The sequence below is a fragment of the Hordeum vulgare genome, chromosome 5H (genome assembly GCF_904849725.1).
Source record: "Hordeum vulgare subsp. vulgare chromosome 5H, MorexV3_pseudomolecules_assembly, whole genome shotgun sequence".
In the NCBI taxonomy this organism is placed as follows: domain Eukaryota; kingdom Viridiplantae; phylum Streptophyta; class Magnoliopsida; order Poales; family Poaceae; genus Hordeum; species Hordeum vulgare.
The window spans coordinates 516,109,496-516,123,631 of record NC_058522.1 but is presented as its reverse complement, the minus strand read 5'-3'; the positions used below and the strand labels follow the sequence as shown (position 1 = coordinate 516,123,631).

At 42.5% G+C, this 14,136-nt stretch overlaps 1 protein-coding gene across 1 annotated transcript; it reads left to right on the top strand.

Moving 5' to 3' along the window:
• The first annotated feature begins 4,230 nt into the window (after positions 1-4,230).
• On the top strand, positions 4,231-5,883 carry LOC123398168 (noroxomaritidine synthase 2-like). The gene has a single exon (XM_045092666.1). The coding sequence runs from the start codon at positions 4,263-4,265 to the stop codon at positions 5,826-5,828; it is 1,566 nt and encodes a 521-aa protein (XP_044948601.1). The 5' UTR covers positions 4,231-4,262; the 3' UTR covers positions 5,829-5,883.
• Positions 5,884-14,136: the final 8,253 nt, after the last annotated feature.

Genomic DNA, 14,136 nt, shown 5'->3' with positions numbered 1-14,136 from the left:
ATCATGATCAAGGATTGTTGCCTAAATTCAACTTTAAGTTTCATGAATAAGATACCATATTTGTAATAGTAGCATTAGAGTTTACTAGCAAGCACGTTTTGAATTTGATAGTGACACAAGGGATATATACAGCTAACCATCAGGATAGATATCCACCACCATATAATCCAAAAATTATTTCCTAATCGGTGAGTGCTTGGCGACTGACCAACTGCTAATTAAGTGCAATTTGGAGACTTTTCTCGAGCGTACAACTCCTTTGCTGGAGCTACAAATATATCTTATATTTTTTACAAATGCGGTGAATCAGGCCGGCCCATACTGATAATAATATCATTCATGATGGAAATAAATACGGACCATAATGAATAGGACCTAATAACTTCAACAAAATCAGCTTCCATCACTGTTAATGTGACCGATCCCGGTAGCTTGGGGTAAGCAAACTCTCTATGTTTATATCCGTCGTTCAACTTTTAAGTTTCATGAAAAAGATACCATGTTTGTAATAGTAGCATTACAATTTATTAGCTGGCACATTTTGAATTTAGTATTGACACAAAGGATACATACAGCTAACCATCAGGATAGATATCGACCACCAAATAACCAAAAAGACTATTTCCTAATCAGTGTATGCTTGGCTACTGACCAACTGCTAATTAAGTGTAATTTGGAGACTTTTCCGGAGCAACAAATATATCTTATAGCGGCTGTTAGAATAAATCGGAGGTGCACCGTCGATCATCCGAGGACCAAACAATCACACGAGTACAAGATCGGGATTTGTTAACGAGGTTCATCGATATGGCCCCAGCTCTAGGGCGTGACTACGGACAGTCCTTCCAATGACACTATGGCAATACCCCACCCTGGCCGTCCTGGGCGACGGCACACGCCGCCGGCTGCCCCTATGCGTTTGTACTATTATGTTGGCATATCTTACATTGTGTGACTAGCCCCGTTATATATGACAGGACTAGGATACAAGTGTTCTATTAGGACACAACGCCATTCCTACTAAACACAATAGAAGTACAAGTCCAGCTGTAACCTATCTTGTACACAATATTCAACAGAACTCTAACAAACTCTACCCTGTCGAATATTCTCCACCAGCTTAAATTCGTTTGTATGTCAAACTTCCATGTCCATTGGACTTGTGCTTATCCATGAGCATTGCTGCTACTCCAAACACTCCATATGACTCCACCTGCAACTGGTAGTCCCTTTTTTTCTTGACCACAGTCAACGCTCGAGTGAAATTAAGTTTCACATTACTCTAGTTTGCGCTCCAAACTTCCAAAGTACCCGTTTAATGGCATCACACGTCGATCACTGGCATGCATGAAAGTGAAAAACTCACATATTACTTGTCACAAATAAGAGTTACCTGAACTCAACATCACCGCTTTTTCTTGACCGCCTGTGTGAAACTAGAAGAAATTTCACCATTGCTTGTCGTCATTTCGAGTCAAATTCGCAGTTGTCTGATCACATGTATGACCACCAGAGCCTTGGCCCGTCTCCATGTCCTGTGTGTACCGCACGCCTCGCTGCTATTACCGCGTCGAGCCTGCGCTGTGTCGATCGAGTCTCAAGGGTCGCGAAATCCCCACCACTCAAGCCCCACTGCAGAGTATCACCGATCATCGTCGATCAATGATGAGTATCATGTTTATATCGGGCTCGGTCCCGAACCATGTGTCACTTTCTTTTCCCACTGAATAGGCTTCGACTCTGCGACGTCTTACCCCGTAGCCCCTCAATCCAGCTCCACCTTCACCATGACTCCTTGCTAGATGACCAGTCCATCCTCGCGCCCCGTCGATTTCAAGCTCTCATGTGCACCGTCTTGAATCAACCCTGCGCCATAGTCTTGTCGAAGCCACACAAGCCGTCAGGCCTGCGTGACATATTTTCACGTCCAGAAGTCGGTCACCATTAGCATCACGCTCCTATATCGTCATCGCCGATCCCACCACCGTCTTTTGTACCAATCGATTTGCACCGATCCATCAGACTGTCTAGTCCGACCCAACCAGGCTTGTTCGACTAGATGACACACTCGAGCCTCGCAAATCATATTCCGTAAATTTCCATTCATCAAATAATAATTTCATCATGGCTGACATGACTTCCCGTAATGTCTTCAAGCATACATGTTGTGCCAATAACTTTTTCACCCTTGTCAGTCATAACCTAAGGTTTTCACTTCCGTCGAACTTCTTCGTCTTAAACCTGATATCCATTGACGTCATGTTTCTTCGTATGGCTGATCCGTGAAAAAATATCCGAGCTAACAACGTCATGCCCAAGTACACGAACAGTCTCGACGTACTAATAGCAATTCCAACCAAAACAACCTTCTGGTCTTCACGTCTGTAGCTCCATGACACAATCAACCCTAATACTAGCAATTGCCTTATTAATGCCTTTTGCTAATTCCGATGGATGCCAACATAATGGATTTTTGCTTCACCAACTTGATCTGCCTACTGCCTCGCTCTGTCACATGAGGACTCGGTCTTTTTTTTCCAAACATATCTCAGGTCCGAATTGCTCTTGTCGTACGCGACTAGGGCTGGAAGAGAAGCTCGAGGCTTGTGAGCCATTCATGGTCGATTCGTCTTTTAGCTCGACTCGAGATCGACTCGAAAATAAACGAATTGAGCTTCAACACTTTATACAGCTCGAACGAAAAACGAATCGATCTTGAGCCAAGACTAGCTCGCTCGATTTTAGCTCGATAGCTTGAAAAATATCTTTATGCTAAGTGATAATATCATGTATTAAATGGAATTAAAATAATTTATTACCATATATGTTGTCCATGGTTTTCTCCACTTTTTATTTACTAACAAAAGTAGAGGCTTAATTAAATGCAATGAAGATTTAGGCCTTGTTATGGTATTTGGCCCATAATTCTTCTTCCAAATTATATGTCTGAATCATTATCTTATTTTGAGACTACTTTTGGTTGTGAGAAAATAAGTCAAACTACTTTGATTTTTGAAAAATTATCATCGTCTTGATATAGAATGTTATTTTTAGTGTTTTCTATAATGCGTTGAGCCTTATCTAATTAGAATAATCATCATAGATTTATAAGTTTTGCATACTCAGCTCAAAACTAGCTCGAGATCGAATCGAGATCGTTACAAGCTGAGCACAAGTCATGTTTTACAATTCGACCTTGAGTTTCACTTAGTCTGAGCTCGCTCGACTTTTAATATGAGTTGAGTTTAGTCAACTCTAACTCGCTCGAACTTGACTCGTTTGCAGCGTTATACGGGACTTGATCCGACACACGTCTTGGTCTTCCGCAGCCAGCGCCCATAGATCAATCCGACCGGCACAAGTCTTGGTCTTCCGCAGCCAGCGCCCATCGATCAATCCGACCAACCTGATGTCATGTCTGCCCCGTGTAATGCGCCGCTACCGCTGCTTCACACACTCACTTCGTCACGCCTCACGCTGCCATGCGCGCATGCGCCTTCCTATACGCTCGCCCAATCGATTGGCCCGATCGATCAGCAGATTGGTCGCCGCACGTCTCACCAGGTGGTGTATCACGCACACGCGCCTCCTGATCCCTCTCTTGGATCTAACGACGTCTCCTAATCTCTTTCGTTCGCTGCTCGCTGACGATGATCATGACATCAAATCTTTCTCCTTTAGATCAATCCTCAGCAACCTGAAATAACCTAGCTCTGATATCACATATTAGAATAAATCTGAATTAACCGTCGATCATGTGAGGATCAAATAATCACACGAGGACGACACCGAGATTTGTTAACGAGGTTCATCGATATGGCTACATAACGAGGGCCTGACTACGGATGCTCCTTCCCATGACATCGTCATAATACCGCACCATGGCCGCCTTGGGCGCCGGCACACGCTGCCGGCTCCGCCTGCGCGCATGTGCTACTATGTTGCTATAGGATACATCCGTGTGTCTAGCCCCATTATACATGAAAGGCCTAGGATAGAAGTGTCCTATTAGGACACAACTTCATATCCTACAAAACACAATACAACTACAAGTTCAAATGTAACCTCCCTTATACATAATATTCGACACAACTCTAACAGTGGCTAGCGAATTGTTAGTTAGTCTACTTTACAATGCAAAAGCGTGTGCACACCAATGGAGTTAGGTCGAGGCAACTTGTCTATAAATGAAGACATCCCCATGTTGATTGCAGGATCCATAATCTAAGTAGTACTATAGTAGCATATCCCCCACTACCCTCATGATAATATTGTCAAGTTGTTTCTCGCAAGAGCTGCTCATCTCCACTCTCGTGCTACTTGTCCCTATGTACTTGTACTTCAAGTATAGTAGTAGATCGAAGAACCCATCAGTGCTTCCCACAAACTGGCCAATAATGCATATGTTACCTTCCTTCCTAGCCAACGCCCGCAACTTGCATGACTATCTCACCAAGGTCCTTGCCCAATCAGGCCACAACTTCAGGGCACATGGCCCGGTTGGGACCGGGATGCGGTTACTAATCACCTGCGATCCTGCGAATGTCCGGCACATCTTCACGACAAACTACACCAACTTCCCCAAGGGAGCAGAGTTTGCCGCCATTTTTGACATCATGGCTGGCAGTCTCTTCACCATCGATGGTGCACCGTCTCTCCGTCCACGTGCAAAAATCCAGAGCATGCTTAGCAGCCCACTGTTGGTTTCCAGTATGGCGACTTGCTGTCGTGACAAGGTGGAGAATGGCCTTCTCCCATTGTTTGCCCACCTAGCAAGCACCGACACTCCGTTTGACATGCAAGAAGTGATTTCAAGGTTTATGTTTGACCTGGCTGCCACACCTCTCTTTGGCGTCGACCCTCGCCTCCTGTCCTTCTCCTCGGACATGTTGATGCCTCCCATGGATGCCGCGGTCGCCATGGACACGGTCATGGAGGTGGGATTTATCCGACACTTAATTCCAGCCTCTTGCTGGAAGGTAATGAGGTGCCTAAACATCGGCCCCGAGAGAAAGCTTCGTGCAGCGCACAAGGTGCTAAGAAGATTTGCTGCAGAGATGATCAAGGAGAGGAATAAGATCACTCTCAATGGAGGAAGACGTGCATTGAGTAATGATGAGGAACACGAGGATATTCTATCTTCCTACATCAATGACCCAGACTACATCAACACTGACTTGCTGCATGCGGTGCTCCTCAGCTTCATGCTTGCTGGTCGGGACACGGTTGGTACCACTCTACCATGGGTCTTCTACAACCTCATCCTAAACCCTGACATTGTGTCAATTATTCGTAGTCAACTCTCACCCATTGCATCACGCAAAGCACCCATGGGCCCGGGTGCTATGATGATCTTTGAGACGGAGGATACAAAACCTCTGGTCTATCTCAGAGCTGCCTTGTACGAGACTCTTAGGTTGTATCCATCGGCACCTATCGAGCGCAAGACAGTGGCTGCTGATGATATCATGCCGAGTGGCCGCGAGGTGCAGGCCAGGGACACCATCCTTATTTCTCTCTACTCCATGGGGAGAATGGAAGACCTGTGGGGTAGCGATTGCCTTGAGTATAACCCAAATAGGTGGTTGTCGGAGGATGGCAACACCCTGAGGTACGTCCCATCTCACAAGTTCTTGGCCTTCAACTCGGGCTCGAGGATCTGCCCAGGCAAGGAAATTGCGGTTATGCATATGAAGACTATAGTCGCAACCGTGTTGTGGAACTTTGATGTGGAGGTGGTGGCAGGGCAGATCATCCAGCCTAAGCCGTCTTGTATTCTACAGATGAAAAATGGATTTATAGTAAAATTGAAGAAGCGAGAATTGTAACTTTATGCTCTCCTTATATTTAAATTACTTTAGGGTCATTCGTGGTTCTTTCAAGGCCTGGAATCTCAGTATTGTGTTTATATACATGGCTTGCTATTTATATGATAAAATAACTGAGATATATATTTATATTTATATCTATCATTTGCACACATTTTCCATTGAGTCGGGAAGATGGATGGCTTGTCTCTCAAGCATTTTCTGTTTGTCTTGGACGAGAAGTGGGCATAGTTGCCAAGGATGTGGCTGTGACTTGTGTTTTGTGTTGTTGACTCACTCATGGTTTTTTACTTAAAATCAATCAAGAGGCCATACCTAGATCGTTAACATTTTTGGTTGATTGAGCGGTATGTAATCGGATGATTTTACGTCGTTATTGAAGTTGAGTGAATGACTATGCACCACCTCCATGACCATTCGCCATCATTGAGTCCACCTGTCTACTCTAGTGGTACCACTTTATAGACATCATTGACAAGAAAGAGGTAGAGACGAAGCCATCAAATGTATGGTAAGCGTAAATTTATATAGTTGGCTTTGATATATGGTATTCTTTAGATAATTTTTTTTACTAACGCTTTTCGATTATCAATTATTTTTTACGGAAATGTTTATCACATGTGGGCTCAACATCCATGTGCAAGGAGAGTCATAAAGGATGTACATTTCTTTCTTCTGTTGCTACCAGCGTACGACCGCGATTGTCCTAAATATACACCACAGTCAAAGTTTTAAAAAACGGGTTATTGCAAATAACATCATAAGTGTTAACGGGTATATTTGACGCGCTAAAGCGCATTAAATGATCCTAAATGGCTTAGCGTGATCCCCTCCGAACAGTGCAGCACCACGGAGCGTGATATTTAAAACTCAGAGCACTATACATAATAGTATGGATTATTTTGGATATAGATATGAATTAGAACATATAAGAACTAATAATAACTTCAACAAAAATAGCTTCCTTTGTTGCTTCTGTGGCAGGTTTACAAGCGAGAACCAATCACTCCATATTTTTAACCATCACGATCATAGATCCTTGTGTCAAAACGTGAATGTTGATGTAAGTTATCTTCAAATACACACGTTTTAATAATAGTATGGATTATTTTGGATATAAATATGAATTAGAACATATAAGAACTAATAATAACTTAAACAAAAATAGCTTCCTTTCTTGCTTCTGTGGCAGGTTTACAAGCGAGAACCAATCACTCCATATTTTTAACCATCACGATCATAGATCCTTGTGTCAAAACGTGAATGTTGATGTAAGTTATCTTCAAATACACACGTTTGTAATAGTAGTATTAGTGTCCATTACTAACTAGACACTAGATTAACAAAGAATTTGGTTCTTTTCGTTTGAAGACCAATGTCCTTTTTCACGGTTTCTATGCCCACCCTTTTATGTAGGGATGGGAATAAAAAACAAACACTGATATCGTACCACATGAATTCTGTATTTTTCAGTCAATACCTAAAATAATTGTTTTGATATCTGATTAACTAGACTAACATATGATGATCTCAGTTGTTAGCAGTTAAGTAAAACCCCAAAGTAACATGCCCATATTTATCTATTATTCCCGACTCAGATAGATATTCCTTGCATGATGGAGGAGCTGCGTGACTGCTAGTTCTATAAGAAAATATTTCTATTATATACTAGAGCATCTACGGCCGGACTTAAAAAAATACGACCCCTCAAACGCCCGTGGGTGCGTCCATTCTGTGTCCGGGCGTGTCGGTTTTGAGGCCTTACTTTTTCTCCCATGCAGCCGCACTTCTCATATTGTTTCTCATATGTTAGGTCACCTGCACATGATTGATGCACAAGAAGAGATAGAAAGAAAAGAATGAATGAAGAAAGAGAAAAGGTTGTCTGATGTGGGGCTGCGTCCTACGTGGCGGACTGATGGGGCATGCCCGAACGCGTCCGTCAGCCAGCCCTCAAATCGTCTTTATATTTAAGATGGATTTGAGGGATGCTGGTGAGTCTGAGCGCTTAAGACGGGTATGAGGGATCCGGTTGGATCGTGCTTTTATGATCAGCCACTGACCGGACGGTCTACCCGGACGTTTGAAACGGATATAAGGAGTTTAGTTGTAGATGTTGTTTGGTGTATGCCCACTCGAATCAACTAGTTTCCATATAGGGACCCTAGCTATCAGTTAATTATTCCTAGCTTAGCATTCATCGCAGGTTCGATCGACATTGGATAGAGGATCGCAATGGATATAAGATACTTGTCATTTCATTCTTCGCTTGTTGTCGGCCTATGATTGTGATGGATATAAATAAATATCACTATACTGATAATAATATCTACCACGATGGAAATAAATATGGACCACAATGGATAGGCCCTAATAACTTCAACAAAATCAGTTTCCATCACTGCTAATGTGACCGATCCCGGTAGCTTGGGGGAAGCAAACTCACTATGTTTATATCCATCGTGATCAAAGATCGTTGCCTAAATTCAACTTTAAGTTTCATGAAAAAGATACCGGTATTAGTAGCATTAAGGTTTATTAGCTGGCACATTTTGAATTTGATAGTGACACAAAGGATATACTGTATACAGCTAACCATCAGGATAGATGCCCACCACCAAATAACCAAAAATAGTGTTTCCTAGTCGGCGAGTGATCGGCTACTGAACAACTGCTAATTAAGTACAGTTTGAAGACTTTTCTCGAGCGCACAACTCTTTTGCTGGAGCTAAAAAGATATCTTATAATAGCTAGCTAATTGTTAATTAGCCTACTTTACGAGACAAAAGCGTGTGCACATCAATGGACTTAGATCGAGGGAATCTGTTTATAAATGAAGACATTGCCATGTTGATTAGAGGATGCATAAATGTAAGTAACACTTTAGTAGCATATCCTTTGGAAAGTCATGTTCTGCTCCCGAGCTCATCTGAGCTCGTGATGAACAGTGAAATCGATCACAAATGAAAAACTTTTGAAAAAATTCTGATTTATTTTTGGGTGCGAACATTGACAAATGTACTCAGTTCTTGCAAAATTTCATCAGAAAATGACATTTGTAGAAGTCATGATAAAAATATAAATACTCCAAAGTGTTGTTGCAATTAACATTTTTGGAGCCTTAATATTTTTTTTGCGAGAGTGGATTTTCAGCACCTGGATGCCAAGGCACCCTCTATGTACAGTAACGTCAATAGAAATAGAAAAAAATCAAAAATATCTGAAACTTTGCAAGATCAAAGATGACCAAACATTCTAGGTGCTTGCATGTTTTCATACCAAAACAAAATTTGAGGAGCTCTAGACAGGAAAAACATTTTAGTACTTCAAATTTTGAGCATTTTTAACACTGAAATCTGAAACTTGTTTGTACACCTTTCTCTATATGATATTTTGGCATGAAAACTTGTATGAACCTACAAAGTTTGATCATCTTATATGTCGCAAAGTTTCAGATTTTCTAAACTTGTTTCTATTTTTTAATATACTGTTCATATAGGGCGCCTAGGCACCCGGGTGTTGTTACACTTTCTCTTTTTTTGCTACGACTTTCACGAATGTTATTTAGTAATGAAATTTTGTGAGCACTGAGAACTTTTGCCAATGTGTACACCAAAAAAATAAGATTTGTTTTATTTTTTTAACTTTTTAATGCACTATTTACCCAAGCTCATTTGAGCTCTGAGCTCACAAAAACCACGTCCCCCCACTACATTCATGATAATAATGTCAACCTGTTTCTCCCATGAGCTGGTCATCTCCACTCTCCTGTTACTTGTCCCTCTGTACTTCTAATGATCAAAGAATGCAGCAGCGCTTCCCACTGGCCAATAATGCAGATGTTACTTTCCTTCCTGGGTAACGCCCACAACTTGCATGACTATATCACCATGGTCCTTGCCGAATAAGGCCACAACATCAGGGCACATGGCCTGTCTGGGACTCGGATGCGGTTATTCATCATGTGCGACCCTGCGAACGTCCGACACATCTTCACGATAAACTACACCAACTTCCCGAAGGGAGCAGAGTTTGCCGTCATCTTAGACATCATGGCTGGCAGCCTCTTCATCATCGATGGTGCACCGTCTGTTCGTTCGTGTGCAAAAATCCAGAGCGCGCTCAGCAGCCCATGGTTGGTTGCTAGTAAGGAGACATGCTGTCATGACAAGGTGGAGAATGGCCTTCTCCCATTGTTTGCCCACCTAGCAAGCACCGACACTCCATTTGACATGCAAGAAGTGATTTCAAGGTTTATGTTTGACCTGGCTCCCACACCTCTCTTTGGCGTGGACCCTGGCCTCCCGTCCTTCTCCTCGGACATGTTGATGCCACCCATGGATGCCACGGTCGCCATGGACACGGTCATGGAGGTGGGATTTATCCGACACTTAATTCCAGGTTCTTGCTAGAAGGCAATGAGGTGCCTAAACATCGGCCCCGAGAGAAAGCTTCGTGGGGCCCACAAGGTTGCACCCATCGGCACCTATCGAGCGCAGGACAGTGGCTGCTGATGAAATCATGCCGAGTGGCCACGTGGTGCAGGCCGGGGACGCAATCCTTATTTCTCTCCACTCTATCGAGCGCAAGAGAGTGGCTGCTAATGATATATGATTATGATGGATATAAATAAATATCACTATACTGATAATAATATCGACCACGATGGAAATAAATAAGGACTACAATGAATAGGCCCTAATAACTTCAACAAAATCAGCTTCCATCACTGCTAATGTGACCGATCCCGGTAGCTTGGGGGAAGCAAACTCACTTTGTTTATATCCATCGTGATCAAAGATCGTTGCCTAAATTCAACTTTTAAGTTCCATGAAAAAGATACCGTTATTAGTAGCATTAAGGTTTTGAATTTCATAGTGAGACAAAGGATATACTGTATACAGCTAACCATCAGGATAGATGCCCACCACCAAATAACCAAAAAGAGTGTTTCCTAGTCTGTAAGTGATCGGCTACTGACCAACTGCTAATTAAGTACAGTTTGGAGACTTTTCTGGAGCGCACAACTCTTTTCCTGGGGCTTAAAATATATCTTATATTTTTTAGAAATGCGGTGAATCGGGCCGGCCCATACTGATGATAATATCATTCATGATGGAAATAAATATGGACCATAATGAATAGGACCTAATAACTTCAACAAAATCAGCTTCTATCACTGTTAATGTGACCGATCCTGGTAGCTTGGGGTAAGAAAACTCTCTATATTTATATCCATAGTTCAACTTTTAAGTTTCATAAAAAAGATACCATGTTTGCAATAGTAGCATAGATATCGACCACCAAATAACCAAAAAGACTATTTCCTAATCAGTGAATGCTTGGCTACTGACCAACTGCTAATTAAGTGTAATTTGGAGTCTTTTCCGGAGCAACAAATATATCTTATAGTGGATGTTAGAATAAATCCGAGGTGCACCGTCGATCATCCGAGGACCAAGCAATCACACGAGTACGAGATCGGGATTTGCTAACGAGGTTCATCGATATGGCCGCATCTCCAGGGCCTGACTACGGACAGTCCTTCCCATGACACTATGACAATACAGCACCCTGGTCGTCCTGGGCGGTGGCATACGCCGCCGGCTGCCCCTATGCGTCTGTACTATTATGTTGGCATATCTGACATTGTGTGACTAGCCCCGTTATATATGAGAGGCCTAGGATACAAGTGTTCTATTAGGACACAACGCCATTCCTACTAAACACAATACAACTACAAGTCCAACTGTAACCTATCTTGTACACAATATTCATCAGAACTCTAACAAACTCCACCTTGTCGAATATTCTCCACCAGCTTAAATTCATTTGTATGTCAAACTTCCATATCCATTGGACTTGTGCTTATTCATGAGAATTGCTGCTACTCCAAAGACTCCATGTGACTTCACCTCCAACTTGTAGTCCCTTTTTTTTCTTGACTACAGTCAACGCTCGAGTGAAATTAAGTTTCACATTACTCTAGTTTGCGCTCCGAACTTCCAAAGAATCCGTTTGATGCCATCACACATCGATCACTGGCCTGCATGAAAGTGAACAACTCACATATTGCGTGTCACAAATAAGAATTACCTAAACTCAACATCACCGCTCTTCCTTGACCGCCTATTTGAAACTTGAAGAAATTTCACCATTGCTGGTCGTCATCTCGAGTCAAATTCGCAGTTGTCTGATCACATGTATGACCACGAGAGCCTTGGCCAGTCTCCATGTCCTGTGTGTACCGCATGCCTCGTCGCTATTACCACGTCGAGCCTGCGTTGTGTCGATCGAGTCTCAAGGGTCGCGAAATCCTCACCACTCAAGCCCCACTGCAGAGTATCACCGATCATCGCCGATCGATGATGAGTATCATGTTTCCATCAGACCATCAGGCTCGGTCCCGAACCACGTGTCACTTGCTTTTCCCGCTGAATAGGCTTCGACTCTGTGACGTCTTACGCCGTAGCTCCTCAATCCAACTCCACCTTCAACATGACTCCTTGCTAGATGATCAGTCCATCCTCACGCCCCGACGATTTCAAGCTCTCATGTGCACCGTCTTGAATCAACCCTGCGCCATAGTCTTGTCGAAGCCACACAAGCCGTCAGGCCTGCGTGACATATTTCCACGTTCCTATATCGTCATCGCCGATCCCACCACCGTCTTTTGTACCAATCGATTTGCGCCGGTCCATCAGACTGTCCAGTCCGACCCAACCAGACTTGTTCGACTAGATGACACACTCTAGCCTCGCAAATCATATTTCGTAAATTTCCATCCATCACATAATAATTCCATCATGGCTGAAATGACTTCCCGTAATGTCTTCAAGTATCCATGTTGTGCCAATGACTTTTTCACCCTTGTCAGTCATAACCTAAGGTTTTCACTTCCGTCGAACTTCTTCGTCTTAAACCTGATATACATTGACGTCATGTTTCTTCGTATGGCTGATCCGTGAAAAAATATCCAAGCTAACAACGTGATACCCAAGTACACGAACAGTCTCAACGTACTAATAGCAATTCCAACCAAAACAACTTTCTGGTCTTCACGTCTGTAGCTCCATGACACAATCAACCCTAATACTAGCAATTGCCTTATCAATGCCTTTTGCTAATTCCCATGGATGCCAACATAATGGATTTTTGCTTCACCAACTTGATCTGCGTACTGCCTCGCTCTGTCACATGAGGACTCGGTCCTCTTTTTTTTTTCCTCAAACATATCTCAGGTCCGGATTGCTCTTGTCCACTAGGGCTGCAAGAGAAGCTCGAGGCTCGTGTGCCATTCGTGGTCGATTCGTCTTTTAGCTCGACTCGAGATCGACTCAAAAACAAACGAATTGAGCTTCAACACTTTATGGAGCTCGACCGAAAAATGAATCTATCTTGAGCCAAGACTAGCTCGCTCGATTTTAGCTCGATAGCTTGAAAAAATATTTGTATGTTAAATGATAATATCATATATTAAATGGAATTAAAATAATTTATTATTTACTGACAAACGTAGAGGTTAATTAAATGCAATGAAGATTTAGGCCTTGTTATGGTATTTGGCCCATAATTATTCTTCCAAATTATATGTCTAAATCATTATCTTATTTTGAGACTACTTTTGGTTGTGAAAAAATAAGTCAAACTACTTTGATTTTTCAAAAATTATCATCGTCTTGATATAGAATGTTATTTTTTAGTGTTTTTTTATAACGTTTTGAGCCTTATCTAATTAGAATAATCATCATAGATTTATAAGTTTTGCATACTCAGCTCAAAACTAGCTCGAGATCGTTACAAGTTGAGCACAAATCATGTTCTACAACTCAACCATGAGTTTCACTTAGTCTGAGCTCGCTTGACTTTTAATATGAGTTGAGTTTAGTCAACTCTAACTCGCTCGAACTTGACTCGTTTGTAGCGCTATACGGGACTTGATCCGGCACACGCCTTGGTCTTCCGCAACCAACGCCCATCGATCAATCCGACCAACCTGATGTCATATCTGCCCCGTGTAATGCGCCGCCACCGCTGCTTCACACACTCGCTTCGTCACGGCTCACGCTACCATGCGCGCATGCGCCTGCCTATACGCCCGATTTGGGTGCGAACATTGACAAATGTACTCAGTTCTTGCAAAATTTCATCAGAAAATGACATTTGTAGAAGTCATGAAAAAAATATAAATACTCCAAAGTGTTGTCGAAATTAACATTTTTGGAGCCTTAAATATTTTTTTGCAAGAGTGGATTTTCAGCACCCGGGTGCCCTGGTACCCTCTATGCACAGTAACATCGAAACAAAT